The 17,968-nt window shown below is 35.8% G+C and overlaps 1 protein-coding gene across 1 annotated transcript in view; it reads left to right on the top strand.

Moving 5' to 3' along the window:
- DMD (dystrophin) overlaps positions 1 to 17,968 on the top strand; it is a 2,372,918-nt gene that overhangs the window by 324,132 nt on the left and 2,030,818 nt on the right. The window contains exon 2 of the mRNA XM_004386236.2: positions 9,368 to 9,429. Coding sequence (XP_004386293.1) covers positions 9,368 to 9,429 — 62 coding nt within the window. The remainder of the gene's footprint in view (positions 1 to 9,367; positions 9,430 to 17,968) is intronic.

The following is a 17,968-nucleotide window of genomic DNA, read 5'->3' as shown; positions in this document are numbered from 1 at the left end:
ATTATATCAATCACAAAATGGAGGACAACCACACAACACTGGGAATCATGACCTAACCAAGTTGATACATATTTTGGGGGAACACAATTCAATCCATGACAAGGACTGAAATGTAAATTTGGTCTTCATTAACTCAACCCTTTGCCATTGAGTCAATTCATTAACTTAAATCCCCTTTATTAAGCACTGCAACTGGTGACGCAGTGGTTAAGCATTTGGCTACTAACCAAAAGGTTGGTAGTTCAAATCCACCAGCTGCTCTTTGGAAGCCCTATGGGGCAGTTCTACTCTGTCCTATAGGGTCGCTATGAGTCAGATTTGACTTGTTGGGTTGGTTCTTGTTTTTTTATGTACTATGTAACACATTCTACGTTAGGTGCTGGAAATACAGTTGTAATCAAGACAGTCACTGTCTTGTAAATTAGAAAGGATATAGGTGATGTTATGAAAAACAACTTTTATAGGATAGCAAGCAGTGAAAACTGCAACGCATTGATTGTAGAGTGAATGGGAAGTGGGGAAACCTCTTTGCAACGGTTTTTTTTTTTTTTTGTTCTCTGTGCAATAAGTTAATTATTTTGGGCCATCTCATTATAAAATGACCACTTATGTCACCGTCAGCCCTAGAATTCTATAATTCTATGATCAAAGGATATTACTTAGATTTAACAGAAAGCATTTTTCTTGCTATTTTCCATTCTAACCTCCTCCACTCTGTATGGCCACTTTGAAGCATTAATAACATGGTAAATCCATTTTATGAATGCATCCTGAATTTCAGGTCTTCTTTCATAATGCTTCGCTGTATCACATAACCTTATCTAATGTTTACCATTAATCTTCCATATATCTCATTTCCTCTTTTCTCAGTTTTGGTGGAAGCAGTGAATAGAGAGTCCCTAATATCTCTTCAGTATTACTTCATAGTCCTCTCTTTAAGTGAAATAGCTTCATAACACTTTGTACTTCTTCACTGTGTGTATTTTCTAAACTGTCATCAACTTTAATATTCCTATTTACTCCTAGAATTATATTTTCTGTGTAATTTAAGTGGTGAGAGCCTTCTGTTAACATAGTAAGTAGCACCCAAGGAATCATCATTTTTTGAAAAGTTTTTCTGACACAGCTTATGGATGACTCTCTTGTGTAAGGAGGATAATTCTTTGTGTTCATATGAATTATTTTCTAGTTTATAAGTGCTTTCACTTATGATTGCATATAAGGAGCCATCTCATAGAAAACATGATCTCACTCCCAATTGTTACTGCAGGTTGATCCCATACCACCCCCTTCACATTTTATTTTGCTTCTTTTTCCTTTAGTTGTTATGGAGGGGGGAATAGAGGTACTCAACTGCCATATTGTGGAGCCCTTCTTCACATTTTAGAGTGCAACAAAATTGAATTGCATATAATAACGAACATGCACTTTTGGTTTATCTCCTAGACTTTGCTCTTACTATCTCCTCATCAGGAATCATGTTTCCCTTCTCACCTTTTTCCCCCTTCCTTCTTTTCACACGGAGTCCTGGTAGCACAGTGGTTAAGGGCTCGTCAGCTAACCAAAAGGTCAGCAGTTCGAATCCACCAGCCTGCTCCTTGGAAACCCTATGGGGCAGCTCTTCTCTGTCTCATAGGGTCGCTGTGAATCAGAATCGACTTGATGGCAGTGGGTTTGGTTTTTTGGTTCTTTTCACACATCTTCTAGACACAGCCCATCCGACATCCCCTTCTTCAAAATATTTTCCTTAATATCCATGTGTTTACATAATCCTTCCTCTGTGCTCCTGTAATACCACTTAATATCCTTATCCTTGCTTGTACCAAAGTGTTTATTTAATATTTCTAGGTCATGTGTCTATTTTCTACCAGGCTGTAAACTTTAGGTAAGGACTGAGTCATCTTTATATTTCCAGTAACTAGCACAGTGGCAGAAACCCTGGTGGCGTAGTGGTTAAGTGCTATGGCTGCTAATCAAAAGGTCAGCAGTTCCAATCCACCAGGTGCTCCTTGGAAACCCTATGGGTCAGTTCTACTCTGTCCTATAGGGTCACTATGAGTCAGAATTGACTCTGTGGCAATGATTTGTTTTTCTTTGGTTTCGTGCAGTGGCTAGTATTCATAAGCAAATGTTTTATTATATCCTAACAACAGCTCAATGAGTTAGAAAGCAATTAATATCCTCATTTTAGAGACAAAGAGACTGAGGCCTGGCAATTTTCAAGTCACCAGTCTAATAAGTCTTGCACTAGAACTGGACACCAGTTACCCTGATCCATGTTCTCGCAGTTTGCCCACAATCGCTTTCCTGCAGCAACTTGCTCTTCTAAATCATGGATGTCAGAATTTAATTATCCCACATTTATAGAGGACTGAGGGGCTCAGGAATATGAAAGTTAATTACAGGGCAAAAGGTCATTGTACTAATCTTAGAAAATATGAGGACAAAATTCAGTGAAAACAAAGTAACTTTATTAGAAAGGGTTAATTAATTCTGAGAGAAAATACTATTTTTATGTCATAATAGAAAGCCAGTTTTATATGGGTTTTCCCTTAGAGAGAATAAAATAAAATGTTGGTCACTTTTTGCAATTTATGAAGTAGTATTTCTTCACTACTTAACATCTCCAGGGAACAGTTCTCAAGTAAAATTTTCTAAGAGCGATCTTCTTCCTTGGCTCTCACATGAATATACTCATGCATATTTTTATTAGTAACAGAAAATCGGTTATAAACAAACCCCAGAGGAAATGAAATATAATAGAGTATGTGCTACTTGAAAGGACTAAACAAGAACATGTAGGTAATCATTTCCTAGTCGAACAGATTTCACTTTATCCTTTTCTCATCCTCTTTGCTGCTAATTTTACATTAATGTCTTTTACTATAGAATATGGAAACCCTGGTGGCATAATGGTTAAGAGCTACGTCTGCTAACCAGAAGGTCAGCAGTTTAAATTCACCAGACACTCTTTGGAAAATCTATGGAGCAGTTCTACTCTGTCCTATAGGGTTGCTATAAGTTGGAATTGACTTGACAGCAACAGTTTTTGTTTTTGTTTTTACAGAATATGTATCTGCATACTATGTATTTAGTTAAAGTACTGAAATAGTCTCTATAATAATTTAATGTGTATGTAAAGGAGCCCTTATTTCTCAGTGCTCGGTTGCTAACTCAAAAGTCGGCAGTTCGAAACCACCAGCCACTCCACAGGAGAAAGATGTGATAGTCTGCTCCCATAAAGATTACAGCTTTGAAAACACTATGGGGAAGTTCTGCTGTGTTCTATAGGGTTACTGTGAGTTGGAATTGACTAGAAGGCAATGACTTTGGTTTACAGGTTAACTATGGGTTTACAATTGATGATGCATAATATTGTCAACTTGTAAGCAATATGAGAAGTAACAATGAAAATGGATAGATACTGATGTATTTAAGTATAACATTCAGTATCATAAAAATGAATTGAAAATTAAAGGGAATATGAATGACCACTTGGAAAAATATGTTCACTCAATGACAAAGAATAAGTAGCTTCATTTACGATAGTGACTCTTAACTTGGTTTTCATGGACATATGAATCTGCTTCAGGGAGGTCAGGGAACCCCTGAGACTGTCTGCAGATATTTCTGGGTATTTTTTTTTTGGGGGGGGAGAAAACATTCATTACTTTCATCAGATAATCAAATGGGATCCATGACTTATGTTTAAGAACTACTGATATGTAACAATCTCATTCCAACTAATTTTAAAATATCCAGGACCCAATAGATACATGAGCAGAAGATATAAGCAAGTATTTTGACAGAAGGAGAAACACACAGAATAAACGGATACATGAAACATGTTCTACTTCATTAGTAATCAAACAAATTTAAATTGAAGCAAACTTCAACTATCTCCTTACATTTAATAAAGCAGCAATAGCTCAAAAGACAAACACAACAAAACGCCTATCAACAGCATACCTGCTACTGAGATGATAATCCCAAAACTCCTATCCTTATTCTTTCTGGTATCACTAAAAATAATACTACAACCATTGGGAAAACAATATGACAACATTTAGCAAAAGCCATACATATTATTACAACTTTGATGTAATAATTTATCCGAAGGCAACTTATAACCCAGAAGCTGATTGAGAACACGTGAAAATGTTCATTGTGGTATAATCTCTAATAGTAAACAAAAAGAAATGGTTGCCTATATGATATTTATGATAAAGTGTTTAATGAAAAACACAGAATGATATTGTGGCTGTGTACAATGTATATTTATGGTAATGGTAATGTGTAGACATGAAAATTATTGATTTTTTATATTTAAAATATTAATATTAAAATATCCCTATAATATTGATAAAACTGAAACACCAAACATTAATTAGTACATGTCATAGCATTATTATTTAAAACATGAACAATCTAATCATCGAACATCATAAGCAAGGTTCAGTATTCAACTCTGGATAAATTCATGCAGAAATGCAGGTTGTACATTGTAAAATTCCAGGATGTCATTCACATAGAATGCGATGTAAATGGCACCCCGTGGGTGGTTCAAAACAACAACAACAACAAAAAAATACAATCAGTTGCCATAGAATCAATTCCGAATCATGGAGGCCCCATGTGTGCAGAAGAGAACTGCACTACATAGGGTTCAAGGCGGTAATGTTTTGGAAGCAGATCCCTGGGTCCTTCTTCTTAGGTGCAATTGGGTGGATTCAAACCACAAACCTTTTCGTTAGTAGTGTTCCGCTTAACCCATTGTATCACCCAGGAGTGCAAAGTAAAGGTTCTGAATTCATGGGTATTTTTCATTTGAGTTAATATGTCCAGCTTTTGTGACTCTGATTACACTATAGCATTCCATATTATTAATTATGCAATAGTAATGTGAACAAGAGAGCTCTGGTCAATGCACAAAGACATGGAATTTGATTCAGTCTACATCAAGTCCCAATCCCTATTACTAGTTTTTTTTTTCATTCTGAGCTTGTTTTTTTTTTGAATGTATAAAATAATAAATTATGTATGGATTGATTGAGAGGATATATGTAAAGCAGCATTGTGAATGATGAGGCACAGATAATTGTTGTATGTTTTATAGAAACAGTAATAGTTATATTAATATTTTTCATGTTAAAGAAAATACATGCTATCACACCAAATAAAACAGCAGATAATTCATAGAAGTTGTATTTTCCTTGCACTAAAAGCAATAGAGGGAAAGAGAACATCTAGTGAAGATGTTTATATGATGAAGCTTACTTTTAGTGCTATTTTAGCAGTAGGTAACATAACATTTTGCACATAATGTCACAGTTTCTCTGCTGCTTTGAAATCCTATCTAAAAATCACTCTTTGTACACATAATTGAAAAGAATAAAAATATTACTTTACTACTCACTTTTCGGGGAGCCTTAGTAGCTCAGTGTTTAAAGCGCTTGGTTGCTAACCGAAAGGTCGGCAGTTTGAACCCACCGGCCACTCTGTGAGAGAAAACTTACTAGCCGCTCTGCTGGAGAAAGATGTGGCAGTCTGCTTCTGTAAAGATTTACAGACTTGGAAACCCTATGGGGCAGTTCTACTCTAAGCTATAGGGTTGCTGAGGTGGAATTGAGTGGTTGGCAGTGGGTTTTGGTTCATCCACCTTTCACTGAAAAACATTTAGAACAAATCTCTTCAAATGGTCTCCTATTCTGCTTTTGGAGGTGGCGTATATGTTTGAAAAACCTCTGAATGTATGCTTTCAAATGACTCATTTTTTCTCTGGTTTCTGATAGATAGGATGTGTGTACATTCAGGGAAAATTAAGTGCAACTGCAAAAAAGGTAATTTACTTCTAGAAATGTATGTATAGACCATTGAGAAGTAGAGGTATAGACCAGTTTTTCTATAGTAAGTCAGTGAAAAATGGTTACTTTTTGATCATTTGCAATGTTGTTTCCGTTTTTATTATTATAAAGAGCGTAATATTGAATTTACTGATGTAAAATAGGCTAGTTAGGTTTAAACACTGTCATTAATATCATATACAAGTAAAATTTTGCTGAAGATCATTCAAAAGTGGTTGTAGCAGTATATTGACAGGGAACTGTCAGAAATTAAAGCTGGATTCAGAAGAACGTGTGGAACAAGGGATATAATTGATGGATCATGGTTGAAAACAGAGAATACCAGAGAGATGTTTACCTGTGTCAAAGACATTCAGCAGAGTGGATCATAACAAATTATGGATAACATTATGAAGAATGGGAATTCCAGAACACTTAATCGTGCTCATGAGGAACCTGTACATAGACCAAGAGGCAGTCGTTCAAACAGAACAAAGGGATACTGCGTAGTTTAAAGTCAGGAAAGGTATGTGTCTGGGTTGTATCCTTTCACCATACTTATTCAGTCCGTATGCTGAGCAGATAATCCAAGAAGCTGGACTCTATGAAGAAGAACGAGGCATCAGGATTGGAGGAAGACTCATTAACAACCTGTGATATGCAGATGACACAACCTTGCTTGCTGAAAGTGAAGAAAGCTTGAAGCACTTGCTGATGAAGATCAAAGACTACAGCCTTCGGTATGGATTACACCTCAACATAAAGAAAACAAATATGCTCACAACTGGACCAGTAAGCAACATCATGATAAACAGAGAAATGATTGAAGTTGTCAAGGATTTCATTTTACTTAAATTCACAATCAGTGCCCATGGAAGCAACAATCAATAAATCAAAGGATGTATTGCATTGGACAAATCTGCTGCAAAAGATCTCTTTCAAGTGTTAAAAGCAAAGATGTCACTTTAAGGACTAAGGTGTGCCTGACCCAAGCCGTGGTGTTTTCAGTCCCCTCGTGCATGCGAAAGCTGGACAATGAATAAGGAAGACTGAAGAAGAATTGATGCCTTTGAATTGTGGTGTTGGTGAAGAATATTGACTATACCATGGACTGCCAGAAGAATGAACAAATCTGTCTTGGAAGAAGTACAGCCAGAATGCTCCTTAGAAGCGAGGATGACAAGACTTCATTTCATGAACTTTGGACATGTTATCAGGAAGGACCAGTCCCTGGAGAAGGACATCATGCTTGGTAAAGTAGAGGGTCAGCGATAAAGAGGAAGATGTTCAACGAGATGCATTGACACAGTGGCTGCAACAATGGGCTCAAGCATAACGATTGTGAGGATGGTGCAGGATCAGGCAGTGTTTAGTTCTGTTGTACATAGGGTCGCTATGAGTCGGAACTGACTTGATAGCACCTAACAGCAACAACTATGTACTTTTATTTATTCACTATCCTGTTGTCCTCCAAACTATTCCAACTCATGGCTACCCCATGTGTTACAGAGCAGAACTGCTTCATAGGGTATTCTTGGCTGTAATCTTAATGAAAGTAGATCACCAGTCCTTTTTTCTATGGAGCTGCTGAATGGGTTCCAACCACCAACCTTTAAGTTAGTAGTTGAGCACAAACAATTTGCGCCACCCTGGGACCTCATGTTTACTCATACTGGCTAACGAAAGAAAGACTTTTATATTGTAGCTATGGTCTGTCCGATGCTCTATGCGTAATGCTGATAATGACCATATACATAGTAGCTTGTGGGAATAATTTAGTTGAGCAAACATTAATTATGATCATGTCTTATATGAGTCAATCAACACATGTGTAACATTCACAAAATGCCCTAAATGATGTTATGATTTACCTTAGATCTTAGAGATGGCAGAGACAGAAATCAACTAATCATCAGCCTACATTTTCCAGATGAGGGATAAAGGCTCCTGGAAAGTGGAGTTTGCCCCACTGAATTTCAGACAGAGTTCTGGTGTTTACTTATATGCTCTGGTGCCATGTTTTCTCTCTTTTCGGAAGTGGCCAAATACTTGACAACGGGGGAAAAAGGAGGAAAAGATAGTAATCTCCATATAGAAGACATGGATGTTCTAGGGAAGTCTGAGCAAAGACCCCATCTTCTCTGGAAACACACCACCAACATAACTACACAACCTTCCGTAACTATTTTGTTGTTGTTTTTCTGTGTAGACTTGGTTTACTACACCCAAACTGTTTCTCACACTACACTCAGAATCAGTGTGAGAAAATGGTAACACACATGAGAAGTATTTTGTTATGTTAAAGAAGTCTCTCATCTAAGAAGACAGTTTTAAGTGTTTCGGGCGCATTTATTTATAGATTAATAATGTGATTTAAAGATAAACAGATATCCCTAGTGCATGGATACATTTACTATGGGAAAGTGATTCTTTACTCTGTATCATTTGTTTTGGAGGGGAGTAATGAAGATTTACTACTGAAAAGTAATATGAGAACAAATAAAGTTATTTTTCCAGGGCATTTTAATAAGAGTTTTGACCCATGTAAATAAAATATGAAATCTCTCAATTTTAAAACCCTTTCCAATGCACTCATTTATTAGACCTTGATTAATATGATTACATTTACAGTAATGCAAAGAGGTTTTTGGCTTTGAAAAAACATTCTAATAAATTAAGATTGATGATTTCTTTGTCCATTTGACTCAATACTAATTTCCAACTTTAAAAAACAAGTTAATTTTTAGAAGCATGCATTCTGGGAAGCTGTTTCTTAATATTTCTCTATCCTAATCTCTTGGTAGAAGAAGTCATTGGAGAGTTTTCCTTTGAATATTTATATTTAACCAATGAAGAGTATAATATGCATTTTTTAAAATTACCTGACTCTTAGATTAAAAGAAATACTAGAGGTTTTATTGTTGTAAGACCTCCCACTCCCCTAAAACATTCATATATTTATTTATCAAATATTTGCTTCACTCTTAATTTATGCAGAACATATGCTAGGTTCTGGGGTGCAAAGATAAGTAAGTCATGCTCCTGATCATCAGGACAATTTTCCTATAAACGGGAAAGACTGTGTTAGGGACCCAGGAAAAAGTAAGTAGCTGTCACAAAGGAGAGAACCATCATTTCTACATAGATCAGGATCTAAGGGGAGAGATTCAGGAATAGTTTTGCAGGAAAAATGACAGACAATAGTTTCCTTTAATTACGATAGACTATTCTTTATAGAGGAATACATAATATCCTATTTATTCAGATGAGGCTATATTTCCCATAATGACTTTATAAATATTTGCATGACTGTAGACTTGACCATATCAATTATTTTTTTAGATTTCATTTTAGTTTGGATGTGCAATACCAACATCATCTATGTTTTATTTCATTTGTCAATTAATTTGATATGCTAAATATAAAATCACACTACAACATAGTACTTTAAAGTTATTTTGGTGGTAAAATATGAATGTTATGCAATATTGTTTCTTAATTATAAATATTCTTTTACCTTTCAGATGAAAGAGAGGATGTTCAAAAGAAAACATTCACCAAATGGATAAATGCACAATTTTCTAAGGTAGGGATATTTTGTTACTTATCTTTTAAGATGTAATATATTACTGAATTTTTAAAATGGACTTCATATCTATGTAATTTAAATGCCTGTGTTGCTTCTGTCATATTGTAATTTTATTTTAAGCATTCGAATCTGGGAATATTATTTTGACTTTTATTTACGGAAGAAGCAGTAGAATATACTATAAAGAAATTGTTTGATTTGATAAAATTATCTTTGGTTCTTCTCGATAACATGTGTTTCTTTAATGGCATAAATTATCAGAGAATTATAACAGCAAACTCCCATCAAGTAGGTAGTATATATTACACATTAGGAGAGGATATGAGTGATATTTATTTTTACAAAAATGATCGTTTTTTGTCCCTCTTGGTCTTTATGATGTTCAGGTTAAAAAAACAAATTGTGGTAAAATATATATAGCAAAATCCTTTCCAGTTTTACCATTTTTAAGTGTATAATTCAGTGCATGCTCAGATTTAGTGGAAGAAAAACAAATATACTCTATAACTATATATACTTATATACCTATACATAAATATACATATATTGGTATATAACTATATATATACGTAACACTATATATAGTAACATAGTATAGTCATATACACATATATAGGTGTATAATATATATAGGTTTTATATATATGTAGATATATATACACATATATAGGAGTATAATATATAGAGAGATATACCAAAGCAAAAAACGAAACCTGTTGCCTTCGAGTCGATTCCAATTCATAGCAACCCTATAGGACAGAGTAGAACTGCCCCACAGGGTTTCCAAGGAGTAGCTGGCGGTTCTAACTGCCGACCTTTTGGTTAGCAGCCAAGCCCTTAACCACTGTACCACCAGGGCCGCGTGTATAGTTGTATACCACCTTTTCATATAGCATATTCATTTTTCTTGCCTCTTGCCACTAAATCTGAACATGCACTAAATTATATACTTAAAAGTAGTAAAAATGGCAACCATTTATATATATATATAATATTATATATAAATATATATAGTTATACAACTATTATAACTCAGCCCCTATCACTTAGAGCATATTTAAAATAATTTAAGATGACATTTGTGTCCTTTTTTTTCCCCGTAGCATCAATCCATACTCTTAGTAAGAGTTACTTATTTTGCAACTGCAACTCAACTCATGAACTATAGCCAGCACAATTCTGGATAATCATGTACGGACACAGAGTAAGATATTCTTACTTTGAAAACTAGCATTAGGAGTGTAGCATAAGAACGTGTCTGTGGATTTTTGGGCTCAGACATAATTTTTGTGATTGGACATAATAATTCTGGGTTTGGAAAAATCATTCAAATGCTTTGTGAGTCAGTTTTCTCATCTTTCCTTCATGATTAGATAGATAGATACATACATACATAGATAAATAGATGAATAGATATAGATAGCATACCTACTTAATAAATCAAATCCAGATAATGGGAATACAAAACTAAGAAGACGTGGTCCCTGCATCTAAGGGTCTAAGAGTGGCAAAGTGGTGACAATGGTTGCCTTGCATGTTATTGTGGGGTTTAAATGAGTTGATATATGGGAGAATTCCTGGTATAATGCCTGACACATACTGTACTCTTTATATATATGGATTACTGTCCGTGGATCTCTCTCATTTTGTAAAAATCTTGGGAATGAACTAAAACAATCCACTTGGACATGAAAGTTCAAAATTATTTAATATATAAAATATTTTAGCAGTCATCCATTCTTTCTGGCATTTGATAGCAGAATTTTGCCCGGCACTGTTTAGTGTATTGGCCAGAATGTAAGTTATTGAATTTTAACTAATAAAATTTCATTTACACTTACTTATCAAATTAATAATTAATAAACTGATATTACATAACTTTAAAACAATAAAGGTAAATAGGAAGATATATTTTTTAAATCCTCAAATTTTTCTGAGTTAGGTAGAGTACAAATAATAAAAAAAAGAATAAAAATGAGAAAAATAAATGAAAAATGGACTCAGAAATGCATAGAATAGGAATTCACACTTCTCAGAAGACTTAAAAGATTGATGTTTATGGTTTAATTATTGTATATATTCCCACCTCATTAAAATTTTCTTGATTTTGAAATTTTAAAATACACAATAGCATATAAGCTTTCAAGCAAGCAAACAGACACATCAAGATTGTAAATAGATTTTTGAAAGAATATAAGTAACATAATACTCTGAATCTTTGAATTAAACCAAGGAGTCATTTTAATATGGTGTAGAAACATGACAAAGACAAATCTGTGTATTCATACTCTATTTAAATAGATATGCACTTACTATACATTGACATTTCCAAGTATTATTTATTACAACTAATGTGCTTAAATACAAGTTATAGTTTGATATCCTATCTTCTATGAATATATTGTTGGCATTACCTTATAGGAAATAGACATTATTCCCTGCCCTTATGAGTACCCCATTATTCCATATGGAATAATTAAATGCACGAGGCACTGACTGTCTGTTCTTAAATATATTCCCTGAAACAGTTGAACGCTCACTTACTTGTTTTTTTTTTGTTATAAATGTTTTCTCCAAACCTATTACAATTGGATCAGGAGAGTCGCCATTATCTCAAATACATTCATTCCAAAATTGGGCATATTCTGGGTGTCAGAACATGAATAAATATCTATCAGGATAGAGAGAAAACTATTTAAGGATAAATTTATATATGTCTATATGTGTGTGTATACATAAATACAGAAACACATATATGTGTATGTGTTAATTTTTAATTTTGAGAACTTGAGAAATATCTTTTTCATGTTATCTTAAACTTTTTTCTTGTCAAGACTTTGGATACATGACTAAGTTTTGTTTAGACACTTCTCTTTTGGAAATAATGGGAATTAATAGAAAGCTAATTAATTCAATTCAAGCCTCTTGGTGATACCAAAAGATAAAACTGTCATTTGACCAAGATCGAGCACATTTCTACATGGCTTTCATCAGAATTCTAGGCTTGAAGGAGACACAAAATTAGATTAAATTGAATCCTTTGGTCTCATGGAACCTACACGGTCATTTGAGAGATGTTGTATAGTCGCTAAATGGCATAAAACTGAATGGACAGTTGGTAGTCAGAGAAAGCAATACTCTGAGCTAGAGTGAATCAAGAAAGCTTTATGAAGAGATGTCTACTAACTGGTATACTCTGAAAGAAGGAGCAACGGAGAGCAAGACTCTACAGATAGAGAAAATAAGTACACATTGAAGGCAGGAGTGTGAATCTTTTTAGCCCCAGTATTCTTTATCAGTGCACTAAAGAAATACAATAAATAAATTTTGGGCAATAGTACAGTTCATTAAATGTATGCTAAAGATAGGAAAAGAGGAAAAAATCTGAAGGGAATAGAAGATGTTTAAGAAGACATAGAGAAGAGAGAAAAAGCAATGAAACGGTATTATCTGTGTGGTAAATTAAACACACTTACACACACACACAAACAATAAAAATGAGTATGATGAGTTAAAAGTTTTATCAGTGAGATGTACACACACACACACAATCTGTTAATTAGAGAGATAACAAAGAAGTTTCTTGTCATTTTGTGATGTTCTAGGAGGGATATTTTGAGGAAATAAATGCAATTAAATATATCCTTATCGTTGTGGTGTCATTTGAAGCCAAATGTAGCTTTTGCTGTAAACTCAACTGATTGTTTGCTTTCCCAATACCATTTTAAAATGAGTCTTATCTCTTTTTTAAAGTAAGTCTCCTATTAACCTTTGATTCCAAAAGTTTCTCCTGGAATGTGATTTTTCACATCTATAAAGATAAGCGAACAATATTTACCTCCATATAAACACGAAGCCATTGCTAGGTAAGATTAATTCAAGATAAATTTTATTTTGTTGTTTTGGTTAATGTCTTTTTTTTTTTAATTGTGCTTTAGATGAAAATTTACAGAGCAAATTAGTTTCTCATTAAAAAATTAATACACATTGTTTTGTGACATTGGTTGCCACCCCCACAACATGTCAATAGCCTCCCCTTTTCGACCTGTGGTTCCCCATTACCAGCTTTCCTGTCCCCTCCTGCCTTCTAGTCCTTGCCCCTGGGCTGTTGTGCCCCATTAGTCTCATTTTGTTTTATGGGCCTGTCTAATCTTTGGCTGAAAGGTGAACTTCCGGAGTGACTTCATTACTGAGCTATAAGGGTATCCAGGGGCCATACCCTCAGGGTTTCTCCAGTCTCTGTCAGACCAGTAAGTCTGGTCTTTTTTTGTGAGTTAGAATTTTGTTCTACATTTTTCTCCAGCTCTGCCCGGGGCCCTCTATTGTGATCCCTGTCAGAGCAGCCAGCAGTGGTAACTGGGCACCATCTAGTTGTACTGGACTCAGTCTGGTGGAGGCTGTGGTTGTTGTGGTCCATTAGTCCTATGGACTAATCTTTCCCTTGTGTCTCTGGTTTTCTTCATTCTCTCTTGCTGTCTGCAGGGTGAGACCAGTCGAGTATCTTAGATGGCCGCTCACAAGCTTTTAAGACCCCAGATGCTACTCACCAAAGTAGAATATAGAACATTTTCTTTATAAACTATGTAGTACCCCAATGACCTAACTGTTGAGAAATTCAACCTCAGTAAACTTATGCATTCAACCCCTCCCCACTTCCATTCCCTAGGGTCAAGCACGGTCCACAACACTCTGAAAGAGTCTCCTGGTTATCAGTCCATCTTGGCCACAACTTAATGGCCTTGTGAACATGGTTACTTGTAAGGGAGCTGGTCCACTATGCCATGCCTTGCTTGGGAACAGGGGTCTTTGCAGAGGGTGGACGATTCTGTGTCTGGTGTCTGGCCTCTTCAGATACTTAACTAGAATGTTCTAGGACACCATTTGGAAGCTCTGTGAGAGAATAGAGTGCTGGCAACCACAACTGCCACTCCATTTTCTGTCTTTGAGGGCGTTCATTAAATCTCTCATTAGTCTGACTGATCCCACATCCCCACTCTCTTGAAATTTACCTCTATCTCCTGTTCAATTGGGACCATATATCTCAATCCCTTATATGAATCTAGATTTTCAGAACCACAATTTTGGATGGGTGATTTTCCTCTGGATACCTGCTCATTTCTTTTTTGGACATGGTTTTGGTTAACTTCTTGAGATGGAAGAGAGAGAGAACAAAGAGAAACCAATATTTTCATTTATTATCCTGCTGTAGTCTCTGTTCCAATCCTTGACACACATGCACATTCACACACACACACACACACATGAGTAAGCATGTTAACATGTTTAAAGTGAATTAAACTGTTTTATTCTGCAAAAGGAAGATACTGGGACATAGGCAAAACATTATTTCAAAAAAAGATAACAGTACTTATGTACCTTTCCCTTTGTATTAGCTCTAAATTTGCGTATAATTAATGAATTTATATATAACTAGCACACAAGGTGATTGATTTAATAGAAGTAATAGAGTGGAGTTGTTGTGTCAAGAAGATTCATCAGAGATATAAGGTTCACCGACCATTGTTTTCCTGGCTTCTGGTTTCTCCCCATTATTTGGAATCAGGAAGAATTAGGTCCCTAGAGAAAAAGAAGAAGCCCTGGTGGTACAGTGGATAAGTGCTTGGCTGCTCACTAAAAGGTTGGTGGTCGAACCCACCAGCTTCTCCATGGGAGAAAGACATGACAACCTGCTTCCTTAAAGATTAAACCAAAAACCCATTGTCGTGCAGTCAATTCCGACTCATAGCGATCCTACAGGACAGAGTAGGACTGCCCTGTAGGGTTTCCAAGGAGTGGCTGGTGGATTTGAACTGCCAACATTTTGGTTAGCAGCCTAATGCTTAACTACTGTACCACCAGGGCTCCATTTCCTTAAAGATTACAGCCTTGGAAACCCTATGGGACAGCTTTCTGTCCTAACTTGACAACAATGGGTAGAGAGGAAGAAGGGCAGTAAACTTTATGTCTCTGCATGGCCTCCTGGAAGTCTCTGTCAAATTATGATCATGGTAGCCAGAACACAGAGTTAAGATCACGTCTGGCAGTAATCTATTGATACATGTTCAACTGTAGAAGCCTCTCTTGTAATGCACAGGAAGGTAGGTTTATAAAGGTTTTGGACCATAAAAGGAGGAATACGGTTTTAAAAAGCCCTTTACTTAATCGTATCTTAATTTAAACCCTAATCTCACTACCCCCATTCTATATGCAGAGCGAAGTAACAGTAAAAATAGACTAAGGGTGATCGATAAATAAGCAATCACTTTCAGTCTTGTCCACAATCATGGCCAGCTGATGGATGGAGACAAACAGACCCCTTAATTAGAAATGTGAGTGAAGTCACCCCTTGGTTTAACATTAGCTGTCATTTAATGAGTACAAACACGGTTATAGATGAGTTTGTTAAATGTTACCTTCTTTGGTTTATTTCACCTGCCCCACAGAAAACCAATCTTTACAATCTACGTGGTTCATGGGTTGTACTTTTTATAAGAGCTAGTCCTAATCCTATTATAAAAATTACCTACAGCTACTATGCCAAGCTGAGAATAATTATTTTGAATATTTATATGTATACATGAAGTTCTTACCCTTCATTGGCAATCATTTATTTTCAATGAATATGCTTTGACAGAAATATACATACAGTCTACATTCATCCATTTATTATTTATTGAACACCTATTAAACTCTGGGTTTTGTGAGTATAGCTATGAATGGCCCTGTGGTACAAGTGAGCAGAACCGAAGAAGGGAACTTATCGTAAACTGTCTGAAATTCTCTATATTTATTTGTGAACTTGCTTGTTTTCTTGTTCTGCAACTAGAATGTCAGATAGTCATGGGTCCTAAGGGAAAAGATAAAGCAGGGTAAGGGAAGAATTGGAGCTCTGCAAGGGGAAGAGAGTGCTCTTTTATATAGTGCCTCCTGGGAAGGCTTCACTACGGAGACATATGAGGAACCTGAAGGAGAGAAGGGAGAGATTCATGTAGATGTCTGGGAGAACAGAATCCAGGCCAAAATGAAAACATATACAAAGGCCATGAGGAGCAAATATGTGTTCGAGGAACAAGGAGGTCAGGGTGTGTTATGGTTTGAATGGTACCCCTTCAAAATGTGTGTTAGAGCGTAACCTTTATACCTGTGGATGTAATCCCTTTTGGGAAGAGAGTTTTTCTCATTATGTTAATGAGGTCATATAATTGTAGGCTATTTCCTAAACCTAATCACTTCTGAGTTATAAAAAGAGCAGATTAGATCAGGGTTTTGAACTGGTTCGTTCTGGTTCGACCCCCTGCTGAGAATTTGCCTTTCCACCACAGATCTACTGAATCAGAAACTCCAGTTTAACAAGATCCCCAGGTGATTCTGAGAATCACCTAAGAACAGGACCGAATTGGTTCAAAGCCCTGGATTAGACACAGAATGAAGTAGACACAGGGGGAAGACAGAAACTATCTGATCTACTTGATAACAAGGGAGGCAGGCAAGTCTGCAAGCCTAGGAACCCCCAAGGATTGCCAGCTACTACAAGCTGAAATAGGCAAATACCTCTCCCTAGAGCCACACCCTGAATTTGGACTTATAGACTTGTCTATTTTATAGCTTTTAGTGGCTGGTAAACTTTGGGATTCCTGGACTTGTAGATTCGTCTGCATCCCTTGTCATCAGATAGCTCAGATAATTTCCCGGAATCGACTTGACAGGACACAGCAACAACAACAGTCTCCTTAACTGTGAGAAAATAAATTTCTGTTCTTAAAGCCACCCATTTGTGATATTTCTGTTAGCAGCACTAGGAAACTAAGAGAGAGTGGCTGGAGCAGAGTGACGGGGGGAGAGAAGTAGGAGATACAGGTGGAGAAGTAATAGGGAACAAATCAGGTGGACCTTATTGACCATTGCAAAACCTTAACTTCTACATTATGAAATTGGCCTGAAAAATATGTTAGTCTATAGGGTGCAAAGGCAGAAGTAGAAAGAACAGTTAGAGGATAGTGTAATAATCCGGGGTAGGGTTGTATGTGACTAAGACTAGGTTTTTATTCATGGACTTGGGGAGAAATGGTCAGACTTTGGGTGCCATTTAAAAGTAGAGATAACAGAATTTGTTGATGGACTAGATACGGAGTTTGAGAGAGTAGAGAAAAACAGTTCTAGCCTGAGCAAAAGGAAGAAGGGGATGGCTATTTATTGGGATAAGAAAGACTACTTGAAAAGTAGATTTGGTGGGAGAGTACTGGTAAATATCCCATGGGAAATCATTGGAAAAATTTTAGTTTTAGTATGTTTTCATGGAAGGAGTATTTATTTTCAACTCCTAAAATTTAACCTCAAGGTCAAAAATAAATAAATAAAACAATCTCTATTTTGGAAAAAAAATAAGAAAAGACACAGGTGCTTTTGTTATTATTATTGTGTGTGTGTAAATCTAGTAAATTTGCATTGGAATTAACTTGATATTTGCCTCTCTATGGATTTTCTATGATCTTCTAGGATGAATGAGGGGGACAGACATGATTTTACCTATAGTTTT

The sequence above is a fragment of the Trichechus manatus genome, unplaced genomic scaffold (assembly GCF_000243295.1).
Source record: "Trichechus manatus latirostris isolate Lorelei unplaced genomic scaffold, TriManLat1.0 scaffold00159, whole genome shotgun sequence".
Taxonomy (NCBI): domain Eukaryota; kingdom Metazoa; phylum Chordata; class Mammalia; order Sirenia; family Trichechidae; genus Trichechus; species Trichechus manatus.
The sequence above is the reverse complement of the archived record's forward strand: the minus strand, read 5'-3'. Positions and strand labels throughout refer to the sequence as shown.